The following is an 18,821-nucleotide window of genomic DNA, read 5'->3' as shown; positions in this document are numbered from 1 at the left end:
TTCTTTAAAGAAATAAATAGGATAAATGTAGTCATACACTCAACTAAGCTCTTTATTCCATTGCCTATGATTTGGAATAAGCTATAATGCAAAAAAGCAAAATGGCTGTCTGAGGAGGCCTTACAAATAGCTGTGAAAAGAAGAGAAGTGAAAAGCAAAGGAGAAAAGGAAAAATAAACCCATTTGAATGCAGAATTCCAAAGAATAGCAAGGAGAGATAAGAAAGCCTTCCTCAGTGATCAGTGAAAAGAAATAGAGAAAAATAATAGAATGGGAGAGACTAAAGATCTCTTCAAGAAAATTAGAGATACCAAGGGAACATTTCATGCAAAGGTGGACTCAATAAAGGACAGAAATAGTATGGACCTAACATAAGCAGAAGACATTAAGAGGTGGCAAGAATACACAGAAGAACTGTACAAAAAATATCTTCACGATCCAGATAATCATGATGGTGTGATCACTCACCTAGAGCCAGACATCCTGGAATGTGAAATCAAGTGGGCCTTAGGAAGCATCACTATGAACAAAGCTAGTGGAGGTGATGGAATTCCAGTTGAGCTATTTCAAATCCTAAAAGATGATGCTGTGAAAGTGCTGCACTCAATATGTCAGCAAATTTGGAAAACTCAGCAGTGGCCACAGGACTGGAAAAAAAGTCAGTTTTCATTCCAATCCCAAAGAAAGGCAATGCCAAAGAATGCTCAAACTACCACACAACTGCACTCATCTCACACGCTAGTAAAGTAATACTCAAAATTCTCCAAGCCAGGCTTCAGCAATACATGAACCGTGAACTTCCAGATGTTCAAGCTGGTTCAAGAAAAGGCAGAGGAACCAGAGATCAAATTGCCAACATCTGCTGGATCATCAAAAAAGCAAGAGAGTTGCAGAAAAACATTTATTTCTGCTTTATTGACTATGCCAAAGCCTTTGACTGTGTGGATCACAATAAACTGTGGAAAATTCTGAAAGAGATGGGAATACCAGACCACCTGACCTGCCTCTTGAGAAACCTATATGCAGATCAGGAAGCAACAGTTAGAACTGGACATGGAACAACAGACTGGTTCCAAATAGGAAAAGGAGTAGGTCAAGACTGTATATCATCACCCTGCTTATTTAAATTATATGCAGAGTACATCATGAGAAACACTGGGCTGGATGAAGCACAAGAATCAAGATTGCCGGGAGAAATATCAATAAGCTCAGATATGCAGATGACACCACCCTTATGGCAGAAAGTGAAGAAGAACTGAAGAGCCTCTTGATGAAAGTGAAAGAGGAGAGTGAAAAAGTTGGCTTAAAGCTCAACATTCAGAAAACTAAGATCATGGCATCCGGTCCCATCACTTCGTGGGGAATAGATGGGGAAACAATGGCTGACTGTATTTTGGGGGGCTTCAAAATCACTGCAGATGAAATTAAAAGATGGAGAGTTATGATCAACCTAGACAGCATATTAAAAAGCAGAGACATTACTTTGCCAATAAAGGTCCATCTAGTCAAGGCTATGGTTTTTCCAGTAGTCATTTATGTATGTGAGAGTTGGACTATAAAGAAAGCTGAGCAGTGAAGAATTGATGCTTTTGAATTGTGGTGTTGGAGAAGACTCTTGAGAGTCCCTTGGACTGCAAGGAGGTCCATCATAAAGGAGATCAGTCCTGGGTGTTCATTGGAAGGACTGATGTTGGAGCTGAAACTCCAATACTTTGGCCTCCTGATGTGAAGAACGGACTCATTGGAAAAGACCCTGGTACTGGGAAAGATTAAGGGCAGGCAGAGAAGGGGACAACAGAGGATGAGATGGTTGGATGGCATCACCGACTCAATGGATATGACTTTGGGTAGACTCCGGGAGTCGGCGATGGACAGGGAGGCCTGGCGTGCTGCAGTCCATGGGGGTCACAAAGAGTCAGACACGACTGAGCGACTAAACTGAACTGAACTGATTGAGGCATTTCTTCAGCCATGTATGAAAGAGACTATCTTCTTGAAATATTCTTCTTCATATTTTTAAACATGATGTTCATTTTATCAAATACTGGTGTTTCATTTTGAATTTCTCATGCTTTTTGAAATCAATATGATGTACATATTAAGAAAATAAATGCTTCTTTCCCCCGTGCCTTACAGAGTAAAATCAAAAGAGCAAGTGTCCATCTTTGAGACAAGGATACCAGCACCTGATACCTATTATATGAATCAGATTTTTTTCTTCACACTTTGAATTTTAGTGTTCCATACATGTGTTACCTGATCTGAACAGCTTGGACTATTATTTGTGTTAATGAAAGCAAGAAACATTCAGATGTCTATCAGTCTGTCTTTACATTTGTTCACAATTGAGATTCCTCTCAACCCCATGTTGGCTCTTTCTGCAAAAGCAGAGGTAAGAGACTCTATAGTTGAGCAAGTTTTCATGGACATCCTGACCCTGTTCTTACTGTCTTTGAAATACTGACAGAGGTACTAAAGCTTTCTGAGCCTCACTCCTTCACCTTTCAATGGGGCAGTAAGATCAATCGTGTTAGAGTATTATAAAGATTAGAACAGGTGATGGAAGTAAAGCTTGTAGCACAGGGCCTTTCCTTGAAGCTTGTGATAGGTGGTCACTAGCCTTATTACATTGGAAAGGCCATTTGAGATAGCGAGGAATACATACAGGCCTTGGGGTCAGAGAGGAGCAGGACCCATTTCTGCTTCATTCATAATTGCACCTCCAGAACCAATTCCCACTGGCGCAGAGGAGGAACTCATTATTTTGAGGGATGAATAAATGAATGGTTCTGGCATTATCCCTTATTAGCTGTGTGGTCCTGGGTAAGGCATTTCACTGCTCAGTGCAGTTTCCACAGCTGGAAGGGTAATACATTTGTTATGGACTTGCCGGGAAGCTTAAGTGTAACGGCTGATGTGAAGCGCCCAGCACAGAGGCCAGCACATGCTGTGCTTTCCACAGGTGTTTATTCCAAATTTCTACTGTCCTTCACTTTTGATGATCCCAAATAATGAACAGTTATCCCAAATAATCAGCAGTTCCTACAGAAGCATCCATTTTAAAAGTTGTCTTTTAAAATGGGCAGCAGTCAGTGTCAAGGAGCCCAGGATGTATGTAGGTGGCCTTTCATAAAAAATGTCAGGGTCTGAGAATAGCAGGATATCTAATTTGACCCTTTTGTGTTCCTGGGCAACTTCAAAATAGTATAGTTTGGGTAAAGGCCAAGCCATGTAGGCATAAGGAGGATACTGAAAAGAGGCATGGAAATTATCTTTTACCAAGACCTCATTTTCTCATTTTTTAAGGAACTATAAGGAAGGTTCCATTTCTTGTGTCAGTGTCAGTTGATTGGTTGTGCTTTTGGGAGTTTTGTCTTAAAAAGGATCCCAAGGCTTCCACCTCACAGAAGAGTATCATGATGAGTAGCAATGTCTGCCATGAGTTTAAGATGGGGTGTTATGACTGGTGTGCCATGAGATTTATACAATAGCATTCAGAAGGGAGATTTGCTGGTGGCTCAGAAAGTAAAGCGTCTGTCTACAATGCGGGAGACCCAGGTTTGATCCCTGGGTCGGGAAGATCCCCCGGAGAAGGAAATGGCAATCCACTCCAGTACTATTGCCTGGAAAATCCCATGGACAGAGGAGCCTGGTAGGCTACAGTTCATGGGATGGCAAAGAGTCGGACACGACTGAGTGACTTCACTTTCTTTCACTTTCTTACCCATGTCAGGCATGACCCCTTGCAAGTTAATAGCAAAAACAAATAACCAAACGTCTATGTTTTTCCCCTCTCTTAGCTTTTTGCTCTTAATAAGAACCATCTCATATTAGCAGGTCATGGTGGCACTTAAGATCTTGAAGTAAATAGGAAAACAGATACTGACCCAGTGAAATTGATCACCTATAACCCTTACAGAAATGCCTGGCATTGCAGGTTAAATGTACAGAATGTGATATTCCTGCCCACATTCTTTTGGCAAATATTTGTTGATCATCTTCTATATGCCAGGCAATGTTACGGCTGCTATAGTGAACTAAACCGACAAAAGCACTTTTCCCATGCCTGTCATCTAGTGAGGGATACTGTTGATTTTATTTTGGCTATTATAAAAATTTATGATTTCAAAAAAAAAAAAAGACATTCCAGCCACTCCAGAACATGTACAGAAAAAGGAGGACTTTCTTACTCTCACCTGCGTAATCTGGTTGGTTATAACTACACAACCTCTCATTCTGGAGTCCAGTCATCCATTTCACTTCTACTCATCAATGCACTTTCAGCTTTCTGCCTTGTGATATGCCAGTGTGATCCACATAGATAAACCATAGAGAACCTGAATTCTCAGATGTTTCATCCCTTCTAATTTGGCCATAATTACTTAGATGTAGGTGCCCACTCTGTATCTGTACCCTCACCCTAGGCCTTCTGTGGCCTACTCTATCTATGATCAGCTTCTAGAACAGGGTTTTATTCACTTTGGGAGTAACTGGAAACTTGGCCAAAGTTTCACAAGTGTGTTTACCCTACTGACTTGATAATAAGTAAAATCTGTACCATTAGTTTGAGTCAGAGGCCCCAGTTGGACAATTGAGCTTTGACCAGTGTAGACCTCTCATGCTTTCTATACTTACTAAAGAAAAAGAGCAACAGAGCCTCTGGCCCCTAAAACCCCAAAATTGTGATTCAACCTTGATGTCAGGTCAGATTTCACATTCCCAGTTGCCCCTTCCAGTCTCTTCATGCTACTCCAAGGCTCCAATGTAGCCTCCCAGGCACGGCATACACAAAATGTCAACACCTTTAATTATTGTGGACAGGGGACAGGGAAGCAAGTGTGATTTTATTAGCCAGGACTAACTGCAAGTGATAGAAACCCAATTCAAACTGACTTAAGGAAAAAAGGAATTTTATGGCTCATATAACTGAAGAATTCTGGTTTTAGGCATGACTGAATTGGGAATCTATTTCTCTTCTCTGTGATGGAGTCACTCCTGGGCAGGCTCTCTTCACTTGGTAGACTTATATTGCAATGTAAAAAGAAAACTTATCTTTAATATGGGTCCCAGAAAAAAATCTCGAGCCTTATGCTCATTGGTTCTTATTGGTCAGGCTAGGATCACGTATCCATCCTTGAACCAATCACTGCCATCAGGGGATAAAGTACATGGATAAATCTCTTTGAGATGGAACTGCAGCTCATTTCACCCAAACTTCTGGACTGTGAGTAGGGGAGGGACAGTTCCACAAAGGGAAACCAGGCTGCCATTACCAGAGGAAGGGGAAATGTTTACCAGACAGGTGGAACCATCAAACATCCTCTAGAGCAGTGGTCCCCAGCCTCTGGGATCTAATGCCTGTTGATCTGGGGTGGAGCTAATGTAATAATCATAGAAATAAAGTGCACAATAGATGTAATGTGCTTGAATCATGCAAAAACCATCCCCTACCCCAGCCCGTGGGAAAATTGTCTTCCATGAAACCAGTCCCTGGTGCCACAAAGGTTGGGGACTGCTGCACTAGAGGTACTGCACTGCTGTCACCAACAGAGGAAGGTGACAAGTGTCATTTGGTGTGAAAGTGGCAATGACCACACGTTGACTTCGTGCAAAAGCATCGGGAGAAAAACCACTCATGTCAGGCTCCAAAGCAGGGAATGAGGAAGTGCAGCGGGAGCTACCAGCCCACGTATTCCCGAACATCCACCTATGTGCCATCTTGGGTTTATGTGCCCTGGAGTGTTTCCCTGGGAATATGAACACCAGATACTGGTTGGGACCATTTTACAGTCCAGATAACTTATTCTCCATCCTAAAATCTGCTGCTTGTCCTGCCTTAAGGCACCTCATTCATCTTCATCTGTGGTAGACATCTGTAAGTTTGAGTCATAGCACCTTCTAGTACAGATAAATACTCTGAGCAAGGACATGGCTAGGAGCCATTACAAAACAATGTTTGGCACCAACTGCTGCATATAATGTTTACTGCCTCTTTGCTGATTTTACCAAATGAAGACTGTTTCTTACTGATTCATTTTTATTATCATTATCACTGTCACAAGGATCATCTAATTCATTTATACTGCACTTGTTGTAGAAGCTAGATGATGGTCCTTAAGGCTGATCCTGACTAGCAGCCTGCTTGGTGTCACTCAGGCTAGAGGGGCTATAGTAGTTCTCCTTCTTCAGAGCCCCTCAGATCAGATCAGTCACTCAGTCATGTCCAACTCTTTGCGACCCCGTGAATCGCAGCATGCCAGGCCTCCCTGTCCATCACCAACTCCCGGAGTTCACTCAGACTCACATCCATCGAGTCAGTGATGCCATCCAGCCACCTCATCCTCTGCCGTCCCCTTTTCCTCTTGCCCCCAGTCCCTCCCAGCATCAGAGTCTTTTCCAATGAGTCAATTCTTTGCATGAGGTGGCCAAAGTACTAGAGTTTCAGCTTTAGCATCATTCCTTCCAAAGAAATTCCAGGGCTGATCTCCTTCAGAATGGACTGGTTGGATCTCCTTGCAGTCCAAGGGACTCTCAAGAGTCTTCTCCAGCACCACAGTTCAAAAGCATCAATTCTTCGGTGCTCAGCCTTCTTCACAGTCCAACTCTCACATCCATACATGACCACAGGAAAAACCATAGCCTTGACTAGACGAACTTTTGTTGGCAAAGTAATGTCTCTGCTTTTGAATATGCTATCTAGGTTGGTCATAACTTTCCTTCCAAGGAGTAAGCGTCTTTTAATTTCATGGCTGCAGTCACCATCTGCAGTGATTTTGGAGCCCAGAAAAATAAAGTCTGACACTGTTTCCACTGTTTCCCCATCTATTTCCCATGAAGTGGTGGGACCAGATGCCATGATCTTCGTTTTCTAAATGTTGAGCTTTAAGCCAACTTTTTCACTCTCCACTTTCACTTTCATCAAGAGGCTTTTGAGTTCCTCTTCACTTTCTGCCATAAGGGTGGTGTCATCTGCATATCTGAGGTTATTGATATTTCTCCCGGCAATCTTGATTCCAGCTTGTGTTTCTTCCAGTCCAGCATTTCTCATGATGTACTCTGCATAGAAGTTAAATAATCAGGGTGACAATATACAGCCTTGACGAACTCCTTTTCCTGTTCTGTTGTCCCATGTCCAGTTCTAACTGTTGCTTCCTGACCTGCATACAAATTTCTCAAGAGGCAGATCAGGTGGTCTGGTATTCCCATCTCTTTCAGAATTTTCCACAGTTTATTGTGATCCACAGTGCTCATATCACCCAATAAATGTGAAGTCTGTTCCCTTTCTGTGTCACCTACTGAACTGTGAGTTCCTTAGCAACAGGGACTGTCTCTTTAACCCCCCAGCATCTCTTGTATGCAACATATTTTAACCACTCAACGAATGTTTGTAGAATAAGTGCTATGGTTAGTGATTGCAAAATAAAGAGCATTAAGACGTAATCCCTAACCTTGAGAAGCTTCAAGTCTGTTAATTACAAAAATAATCACTGATGACACCTACTAATGTTAATCATTGTTGGTGTTAAAGTGCTGTGTGCTAGATACTGAGATAAGTGCTCTCCAACACTATCTCATTTAAAGATCTTGATGCTCTCCCCCATATATACCACTACCCTTTTACAGATGAGAAGGCTGAAGTTCATGGAGTAAGCTAACATAGCATCATTTGAAAATGGTGGAATCAGGATTTGAATCCAGATCTGCTGAATTAAAATGCCATGTTTGTAACCACTGAAGTAATACTACCATTCTATAAAGGCAGGATGGAAAAAAATTGGGAGAAGGTGGAATAAATCAATATTCACAGGATTGTCAGAGAGTTCCCAGAGCCAATTATGATGACATCAAAGCAAAGCAAATCTTATATAAAGATGATGAGTTCGTCCAATTTTGTAACTAGTAGGGAAACTAAGCAGAGATCCAGAAACGTGTTAATGACACTATCTGAAGACTCATGGAAATGTGCATAGGCCACCTGAAACTAGGAAGCACCTACTGTTCTCACTGGTTTTTTCCTCAAGGCTAGAAGAAAGTTTTTTTCTCTAGTGGAGGAAGTGTCTGCATTTTCACTAAATATGGGGTCAGTGGCACTTCCCTGGCAGCCCAATAGTTAAGACTCCAAGCTTCCAATGCAAGGCATGTAAGTTCGATCCCTGGTTGAAGAACTAAGATCCCGCCTGTTGTGTGGCCAAAAATGAATACATAAATATGAGGTCAAAAGATGGATGAGTCCTGCCCCTCACAAGTTTATTTTACATTCTCCCAGAATGTAAAGAGAAATCACAGAATGACATTAAATAGAGATAGGGATCACACTTGCAAAAACTATGTGCACTTTGTCCCTTACCCCAAGCAGTTCTTTCTGCTGCTCTTTGTCGGCTTCCACATAGAGATCTGAGCCAAAGCCAAAGAAAAGGGCAGCACAGGTCTGACAGCCCCAAAAGAGGTCAAGCCGGGAGGAAGCAGGTAGGATGGTTAGGGATCCTAAGCTTTGCTGAGGAGAGAAAAGCAAAATGAACTAGTCCATGAGGCCTACAGCCAAGTGGATATCAGAGACCCAGACATCTGGTTGAGCACAAGAAGCTTTCTTGCCAGGCGACAGGTAGGATTTCTGGAAACGACCTAAGGAAAAAGGTAATAGCAACTGCTTAGAGCTAGAACTGTCCAAGATGAGTAGGCTTGCAGAGCTGTGGTGGATGTTAGTGCTCAGCAACCAAACTGTGTTTAATGATCTCCTTTAGTCACTCAACAAACAGTTTTCACATGTGGATGTGTGTGAATGTGCTATGTGTATAGACTGAGCTGGGTGATGGGAAACCATGAAGAGATATGTTCCCACTGGGAATCTTACGTTGAACACAAAGACCAGTAAATTGGCAACAGTGGTACAGTACTGAGAGGCCCCCTCCACCCCATCCCCACCCCACCCTGCCAAAGGGGCAAACAAAGGGAGCTCTGGGATTATAAGGAAGACAGAATTACTAAGGAAAAAATTATTCATGACATTTGGTAAAGGAAGACTTTGTTCAAGGGGGCTACTGCAGTGAAATACTGTACTAGAAGAGAGAGACTGTGTTTGACTCTGAGTGAAAAATAAAAAGGAAGTTTATAGCCAGGCGCAGGGTGTGGGTCAGTGGATAGAAGATCACTAAGAGGAAACATCAGGAGTAAGGGGGGTTCTGGCTTACCTGACCTAATGTATTTTTACTGAAGACAGGCCAGGGTGATCACACTTCAGATGGAGGAGAGTGGAGGATGAGGAATGTGATCAAATGTTGATGGTGATCAGATACTGAGGATGGGGATTCTGGCTAAATGTACTTAGCAGAATTCTTGCTAAAATTGGACAAATGCAGAGACAAATGTGGAAGTGCGCAAATTGAGGTCACAGAAGAGCCTGAGTCGAATTTGGTCAAGTAGAGGATCTTTGTCAATACCTATCCCAATCCTGCTCGAAAAGGAGCAGAAAGTTAGCCAAAAGCTAAGTGAGCACTGAAGAATGACTAGGATTCACCCTGGTGAAGCATGGAGGTAGAAGCAAGGTGTCAGAGGGGCTTAAAGGGAAGCATGACTCAAAATCAGGAAGTAAGAGAGAGCATGACATTTCTGGGAACTGCAAAAACTTGGTCTAGTTTGTGCTCAGAGGGAGAGGTAGAAAGTGGCAAGAGATGGCACCAAGCTAACTACCCTCGGAGTCTGGGCTTCATCCTGGAGTCAGTGAGGGCCTCTATCATTGGGTTTTCATTCCAGAGGAAGAAATGATCAGGACCCCTTACTGAGCTGTCTTGGATCGATAGTGACACAACTGCCAGCAACAAGAAAGATGCAAGCTCTTTGAGAACACCTGATTCCATCCACACCTGATCCTCTTGCAGGCACACCCAAAGGAAGCACTTTGACCATCTTTTCCTGGCCATTAAAACAGAGTCTTGGTAACCTAATATTATTAAAACCTTCATAAGTTGAGAGCATATCAAAAATCACATAATTTTTCCAGCCTAATTTTAATTTAGTAGACTCACGTTAGTGGCACCTGAGAATTACGTGGGGAAATCTTTGAAAGAAATATTGATGCCATGGCCACCTTCAAAGATTCTGATTCAGTTATCTGGGGTGGAGCTGGGCATTGGCAGTTTTTAAAGATCCCTAGTGCTGTCAGGGCTGAGAACAGCTGCAGAGCACAGAGCCTAGCCACCTTAACTCCTGAGAAGGAAATGGACTCCCCTTGCCATCCTCCAAGTCCTCCAGCCAAGATTCTCGGTCAACTTTGCACACTTTCCCAGCAGATCTTCAGAAGCTGCCTATATCAGCTGCTATGACTGCTTCAAGCCCCACTCCTCTTTTACAAATAGATGCAAGAGGACCATGTTCTAAAGCAGGCACAATACAGTTAGAACAGGAAGGCGACCTCGCCTACCCCTGGGCATTCACAGCCATCAGCACCATCTCACTTCCTGGGCTGTGTTGTCTGTGCAGCACTGAGGAGCTTTGTCAAGGATTTGTTTTCCCCTGGATTCACCCGGAAACTCCAAGCAGGCCTCATTAGCACATTACTCACGCTCACCCAAGTCCCACACATCACTTTCCTCCTCACCCCCACCTCCAGATTTTTTCTTTTTCTCTACTTGCTCGTTTATTCAGTGCAGTTGGGTTTTGTTCCCTGTGCCCCAAGAAGCACATTTTTGGAATGGAAATGCTGCTAGAAAAAAAGCAGGTGGCTCCAGGGTCCCAGCCCATTGCCCCTCGTCATCCTCCCCGTGAAATGCCATCCATCAGGAGCACTGAGTGACGGTCCTCCTAAATACTTCCCAAAGTGCTGCCCTGTTTTGCTCCTTCCACACTGAGACAGAAAATCATTAACTCAGAGCCCCTGGGTTGTTTCTTGCAGCAATTAACAGCTGCCCTGGTGTTAATTCCCAATCGATAGTCTCTCGATGTTGCTGCTCTTACAGCTGTCGGCTTCTGAACCCCACAGCACATTTTGAAAGTAACATGATGGGGCGATGAGACTCTGCCCCTCCTGAGCTTCTGGAAAGCCCTCACCAGGCTTCCTGGGGAGACCTGGTGCCCCAGGGACTCAGCCAGCCAGCAGGGGGCCCCACCCACTTCTTTCAGATGACAAACTCAGGAGACTGGCAGAACTGACTTCCCTCTGGAGTGGCAGCCCTAGGGATATTCATGAAGCTTTTGTTTGTTTATTTAGGCTTTTCTGGAATTCTTTTGTGTTTGTTTTGAGATGGCTGTATTTTTCCTTCATCTAAAAAAAAAAAAAAAAAAAAAACCCGCTCATTCAAATCAGTCTATAATTTTAATCCCAGAACCACACAATTTCTCACATCTTGCCTGTGTTGCTTCCTCCAGCTCCCTGTGGACAGAATGAGACTCGAGAGGATGGTAAAATAATCCAACTGCCTCCCTGCAAGACAGGAGCCTGGATCGTGCCAGCCATCATGGCCTGCTACCTCCTAGTGGCAAACATCCTGCTGGTCAACCTCCTCATCGCTGTCTTTAAGTAAGAGGGTCTTTCTTCAGAACCCGTGGAATGGAGTAGGGAGACTAAGGCAGGAGGGGAGCATGATGTTGCGGAAAGCAAGGGTGTTTCTCACTTGATTGTCTCTGGTCTCTTTTTCAGCAATACATTTTTTGAGGTAAAATCAATATCCAATCAAGTGTGGAAGTTCCAGAGGTATCAGCTCATCATGACTTTCCATGAAAGGCCCGTTCTGCCCCCACCTCTGATCATATTCAGCCACATGACCATGATATTCCAGCACCTGTGTTGCCGATGGAGGAAACACGAGAGTGACCCAGATGAAAGGGACTATGGCCTGAGTAAGCTTTGAGTGACAACCCCCGGCAACTACAGAGCAGGAATCCCCACTGCTTCTATAAGCGATCATGCAAGACCACTGGGCACCTGGTTCCTCTTGCTTCCTGCCCACAGCTCTGAAGACTTGGGAGGGGTAGGAGGGTATGCTCGATGAAAAATGGTGCTGGAAACAAGACAGGAGAGGCTGCAACTGAACATTCTTAACCTCTCTGCTTTCTTAGTGAGATAAAACCAGACTCCAGCAGGGCTGTCTTAGCACCTTCATAGGTTCTAAGCTTCTTACTTGCCAGACATCCCACCACAAGATATATCAACCATGTTAATATGCTCCCAATGCTACTGTATATATAATTTAAGCATCCTGACATGCAGAGTTGTAGGTGATTAAGTTTGACTTTCTATGATTGTTTTTGGATCTATAGTGTTTTTAGGTCTTAAACATTTCCCAAGCCTTGGGGGGTGTTCCTATATGATTTCAAGAGAAAACCAGCAGTTTTTTCCATAATCCAAGAATAAAAAAGACTTTCCACCAACCACTTCCTAGCCCAGTATTTCTAAAAAGAGGTTCAATTGGGGGAATAATCCTTTATTATATAGAATTGTTCCACACATTGTAGAAGATTTAGCACATCCAGCCTCCACTCATTGAATACTAACAGTTCCTGCAAGTTCCTAAATGTCCCCTGGGTACACCCACTGTTAAGAACAGTAGGATCCAGCCCCATACAAGCAACCTCCTGTGGTTTCTCAAAGAGTGTCAAATAGACCACCTACACTAAATCTACTGAATCAGAGCCTTTAGGACTATGGCCCAAGAATCACCTCCAGGTGATTACTAGTGCAACTCAAGTTTAAAACCAAAGCCACTCAATAATCAACTGTTTCTTTAAGTCTGAAGCTTTTAACAACTTCTTTGACATAGCAATGCCTGACCTCTTCTGAGACATTAAAATTGGAAAGTTGGAGAGGGGTTAAGAATTCCAAAATTCACTGTTTCCATTTGAAATACCCATTTAGGCAAGTAGAAAGCTCAGGGGAGAAAAGGTTCAGATTTCCACTGGGCTCTTTCTACCACTGTATCAGTTACTAGTTTGTTTACTTGCTATAAACAGAACACCAGATACAATAACACAAATATATAAGGTTTTGCTTTAACTCACACAACAAAAAGTGAAAAGGTAAATAGCCCAGAGCTCAATAATGACTCACTAAAGTCAAAGACCCCACGCCTATTTTTAGACTCAACTATTCCCTGTCACACTGTCTTGTCTCACAGTAGCAAAATAGCTGCTGTACTTCCAGTCATCACATGTCCATGTTCAAGGCATAAAGAAGTATGAAGATGAAAAGAGGTAGAAAGAATCAACCACATACCTGTAGTTGATCAGGAAACCAGAATCTCTTTCCAATACCTTTGAAAGAAAAAGGCGGTGGAGGTGGGGTGGGGATTGAAATGTCAACCTTTTCCTGCAGCAGATTTTTTTTTTTGTACCTTGAGCCAAACTGTGTTTCTTGGTTGCTACTCAAACTTCAAGGAATACTGGAAATATTTGGCTTTCCAGTCTCAATAGTTGGAAGAGGGAGGGGAAATTGGGTTACAAAGGGCTTTTAGTAAGGCAAATGAAAAATGTGTGTCTGCCACACTCCTCAGCCCAGGAGTTTTTAATAAACCTTTCTCTGCATAGCTTCCCTTTCCTTTATTTAGCTACGTTGTTATCCTTACAACATATATTATCCTAACCATTCTCTGCAGTAAGCCAGGTACACTTAGGTGAGATTCAGAGGTCCAAAATGAATCTAACACCCAGAAAGAGGACAATGACCCCAGTCAGCTGACCAGGTTTGGATTTAGTTTGATCTCAGTGAAGGATCGAGGCACTTGCCTAACCTGACTTGAGTTAGGAATGTCATTAGGCCCACAAATCAGGTTCATTGCTTTTACTTCTCTGCCTCATCTCTCTCATCTTTTCCACAGAGCTCTTCATAACTGATGATGAGCTCAAGAAAGTACATGATTTTGAAGAGCAGTGCATAGAGGAATATTTCAGAGAAAAGGATGATCGATTCAACTCGTCCAATGATGAGAGGATACGCGTGACTTCAGAAAGGTGTGTTCTCTGGGCGCATGTCTCCTGGGGATGTTTTATACCATGGCATGCTTTATCAATTGATTTTGTTTGCAGGACCACAAAGAAAACAGATCCCTCCGCCCCTTTTTGCTTATTTTTATTGTACAAGAAATCATTGAGCTTATGAGAGAACAGAACATTGTCTGAAATGTCTATAGATCAAAATCCCAGACTTGTAAGTCCTAGATTTCCCAGCAGGCAGTAGAAGTTGCCTTCTTGGACACTGGAGATTATTGAGTCCAGGACAGGGCAAGAGTTGTTGACTCAGACCAGAAATTGGAAAGTTCAGACCTAGACACAAACCAAGAGAGTCCCAGCCCAACTCAAGGCTCTCATCAAGTTTGTGTTTCATGTAGATCATTGAGCATCTTCTCCAAAGGTCAAGATGGTCCTAGTGCCTGGCTTATATGGGTGCTCGGTGCCTTCTGAATAAACAACAGCAAGAGACTTGTGAATTAGAATAATTGTTGAGGGTGTTTTTTTCAATTTTTTTTTTTTAATTCTTATAGAAATAGGCAAAAACAAAGAAATAAAAGCAGATTTTTTTCTACTTACTTATTATACACTTTTAGATCTCACTGACCAAATAGGTTTATAGACCAGTAGGGTTGTAAGAAAAAAAATCTCAAAGAGAAGAGAATACTTTAAATTTAATAAATCTAACTTTATGCAAATAAATTTAAATTTTTCTGATTTTCCTCATTTTGCTGTAGTCTAATACAAACTTCATTCCAGGCTGGCATATTCCAGCATTTGGGGCACTGCTTTTCTGAAGAACACCCCACGTATTACAAAACACTAGTGTAACTTTAAATTTTAAGCACTTGCAATATAGAGATGGCAGAAGTTACTTATAAATAGTGGGGAAAAGGATGATACATTGATGACATCAGTTGATATATGACTCAGGCTTTTAAGATTTGAGTCAGTCACGTCTAGTTTTCATGAAATGGCATTTTGTCTGCTTAGCCACTTCATACGTTTTCTCTAATGGCTCTGCAGAAATGACACAAATGGCATTTTTTTCTATCCCTGCCCATTATTTATTTAAGGAATGCAGTCTAGATGAGTGGTTATATACACACATGCCATTTAGTGATTATATCCATAGGTACTAGCCAATATTAATAAAATTTAAAGCCATGCACAGATTTTATACACATCTGTCATTGCAAACTAGAACATTTTATGATGATATGATGTGAAGCAATTTTCTAGCAAACAGAGGAAGAAGCTGCAAATCTGAAAACCTCTCTCATGCTAAGGCCTTGAAAAAGTTATTTATTAATGGACATATTAGCCATGTAGTTCCCATAAAATTGTGCCATATGGACACTTTGTCCATTACTCAGGCATATTTGCAAAGCATGTGTCCAGGATCCTTTGCAATGGCTTTTTGTATTCAGAAAACCGCAGACCTGGGAGAAAAGAAAGATAGGGGGAGGAGTATTAAGATGCAGAGAAGTCCTTGTCTCTCTGGGGAACTAGCATGAGAGGTGCAGACACCAGGGCGTGCAAACTGTGGCCTGTCATAAAGCCCCTTTGAATGGGAACATGGAGGAGCTAGAGCACCTCCACCTGAGGCTCTCACCCCACATTTACAGATGCTTCCAGGAGACTTCTTCCCCGAGGCCCTCTTCCTCTCTGGGGAGTTACCGATCCCCACCCTTCAGGAAGGTGACCAAGATGAACAATTCCCAGAAATCAGGACAGAGTGCAGGGCAGCCCTCCCTGTGACCTAGGCCTTAGCTGACGTTCTGGAGTAACAGGGCCCAGAGGGCCAGGGTGAGTTCACAGCTAAGCCCAGGTGCCAGAGAAGTGAATCTAAGCCCAGGCCTCATTCTGCTTCTGTAGCTTCTGTCTGTGTTTATTTGAAGTTCTGCTTTTGGTGGTGATGGTAGTAGTTTTGCATCTGCAAATGTACCAAAAACAATGTCTTTAAACACTAGAATTATACTCAGTACAATAGAAACACCATGAGGTGCATCGGGGAACGGAGATCAACCAAGGGAGGGAGGGGATCCATATTACCCATTTCACACATTCTCCAGGACATGTCCTTTCTAAGTGGAGTGGCAGGTGAAATCACCTGTCCTGTTTTACATGAGCTAGCTGGCTAGCTAGGTAAATAGATAGATGGGTAGAGAGATGATAGATAAGTATGTATAAACTCACATTTGAATACATATGTTAAATTTATATAAGTTAACTTCATATATTATATATTTTATACTTTTCTCCTCATATTAGATAACCTCAATACAGAGATTTGAAATCAGAAAACTTAAGAGCTGGTTCTTTGCTCTGTTTCTCCCCTTGCTACTACCTTTAAAATACAGTTAATTTATTCAAGTTCTATTTGCATGAATCTCTTTAGAAGTAAAAGTGTACTTCTATAATTGTCTATTTAAATGGATAATTATTAAATTATGTTTTTGTCACCAAATAGTATGTATAGGAAGGACCCAATACAATATTCAGGAGATCATTAACACCTTGGAGGAACTGATTCTGAGAAACTCTTGTCTTTGCCATTTTTATATAGCAATGACCATGATGTATCTAAAGCAATACAATTCCAAAATATAGTGAGCTAATTGATTGTAACCAATGCCATTACTTATTTGGGACAATATCTAGCTAGTGATAATTATATTAAAATAGCCAAAATTTTAAGCTGTTAAGCAACATTGGTAACTACCTTCTTTTCTGAGGATTTTTTACCCTGGCTTACAATAACCAATCCTTGGAGTTTGTGCCATCAAATTCTGTGCTCATCATCCTTTAACTAGTGGGTTCTGTTTCAATACATGTATACTGGGGCTTTTACTGTGTACCAGGCAATAAGGCAGAGCTCTGTCCTCAAAAAGCACAGTCTCACTGAGTTCTAGTGTACACCCAAGGCAGGAACAGCCAGAAACATCTAACTCACAGTTGTCAAACCTTAGAAGGCCGTAAAATCATCTGGAAAGCTTGTTACAAGACAGGTTTCTGGGCATCCACCTACATCCTTGGTTTCTTTTATATATATATATATATATATGTCCTTGGTTTCTGATTCACCGTGTCTACAGTGGGGCCTGAGAATTTGCATTTCTAACAAGTTTCCAGTAATGCTGATGGTAATGCTAGTCCTGAACCACACTTTGGGGAACACTAATGGAATATAATGGACAAGCTTAAAGTCCCAAGTAGGATAGGACAGTGCAGAATTATTCACTGTGGAACATGTATCAATAAAATTCAGTACCTTACATTTGGAACAGTTCTGGAGGTCATTAAATACAGATTGTGTGTGTGTGAAAGTCAGTCATTCGTGTCCGACTTTTTACGACCCCATGGACTATAGTCCATGGAATTCTCCAAGACAGAATGCTAGAGTAGGTAGTCTTTCCCTTCTCCAGGGGATCTTCCCAACCCAGGTCTCCCACATTGCAGGAGGATTCTTCACCAGCTGAACCAGAAGGGAAGCCCAAGAACAGATTACTTGTACCCAAAGCAGTGTTTCTCCCACACACCTGACCAGCAGCAATTTAACAAGCATGTACTGAGCAGGGCCTGGGGTTGGAGTGGGGATAGAAGGATTTTGCTTTGAAAGAATGTATGATCCAGTTACAGTCAGCCTCTATTTGAGCACCTCCTGAAGGAGGAGAAGCTGCCTTAGATATCAGCCTCATGAATAAATACAGAAAAAATTACATTCTACTGTCTCTGAAAAAATGTTTCACATATGGTAATATCACCATCATCTCCCATTTGCTTTATCGTTTCTAAACTAAATATCCCCAAATCCTTTAACCACTTAGCATGTGTACAGCAGATCTTCCACTACCCTGCCCACTTTCTCAATATACACTTTGAATTTTCAACATCACCCTTTAAATGTGGTATCTAAATGGAACCTAATTCTGTGTTATAGTTAGAGCCTAGACTCAATGCCTTTATTCATTCACTTACTGTTTTTAATTATCTACTATATGCTAACCTAGTACTTACAGAGTACAATAGGAAAAGAACATGTAACAAGGGAAAGAACATAGTAAAATGGAAAGATTTTAATACTAATTCTGCAGTAACTAGCTGTGTGACCTTGAACAAGTTACTTAACTCCTCTGAACCTATGTCCCAATCAGTAAAATGGGGACATACCTGTGGTATTAATACCTAACTAAAATTTTAAAAGTTACTGAGATAACATACATGAAATATTATGTTTTAACTGGTAGTTATTATTTTTGGATCTACACATTTTATTTGCTATGGGATTGCATTACTATCATAGCAGCCAAGTCATATCTTTGGTTCAGAGTGAGCCTACAATTAATTAAAACCAAGCCTTTTTTACATCAGATATTTCAAATATCTTCCAACGTCTTTGGAAATGTTTGTTTCTAACCTAAAATCAAGACTTAGCATTCATTGCTATGAAATTTGTCTTTAATTCCACTTCCTCTTTGTGTGCTCAGTCACTTCAGTCATGTCCAAATCTTTGCAATGCCATGGATTATATAGCCTGCCAGGCTCCTCTGTCCATAGAATTCTTCAGGCAAGAATATTACAGTGGGTTGCCATGCCCTCCTTCAGGGGATCTTCCTGACCCAGGGATAGAACCTGCATCTCTTAGGTCTCCTGCATTGGCAGATGGTTTCTTTACCACTAGCGCCACCGGAGTCCTCACCTCCCACCCTCCACTTTGGCTCATTATTATAGCATTTTAAGGATGACTTTGGATCCTGATTTTATTGTCTGTCTACTCATTTTTCATCCCATTGTTTTTATATCATTGTTTGCTTGATAAATATACCTGCTATGCCTTCAACATAATCCACCAAAATCTCACCAGCATGAATCAAGTGAACCAA

General features: G+C 41.9%; 1 protein-coding gene across 7 annotated transcripts in view; it reads left to right on the top strand.

The window, feature by feature from the left end:
• Positions 1–18,821, top strand: part of TRPM3 (transient receptor potential cation channel subfamily M member 3) — a 612,207-nt gene that overhangs the window by 580,378 nt on the left and 13,008 nt on the right. For all 7 annotated transcript variants that reach the window (XM_070794649.1, XM_070794646.1, XM_070794648.1 and 4 more), the window contains 3 exons: positions 11,362–11,512; positions 11,633–11,832; positions 13,806–13,938. In XM_070794649.1, the coding sequence (XP_070650750.1) occupies positions 11,362–11,512; positions 11,633–11,832; positions 13,806–13,938 (484 nt within the window). The remainder of the gene's footprint in view (positions 1–11,361; positions 11,513–11,632; positions 11,833–13,805; positions 13,939–18,821) is intronic.

This window comes from Bos indicus, chromosome 8 (genome assembly GCF_029378745.1).
Source record: "Bos indicus isolate NIAB-ARS_2022 breed Sahiwal x Tharparkar chromosome 8, NIAB-ARS_B.indTharparkar_mat_pri_1.0, whole genome shotgun sequence".
Lineage (NCBI taxonomy): Eukaryota > Metazoa > Chordata > Mammalia > Artiodactyla > Bovidae > Bos > Bos indicus.
The sequence above is the reverse complement of the archived record's forward strand: the minus strand, read 5'-3'. Positions and strand labels throughout refer to the sequence as shown.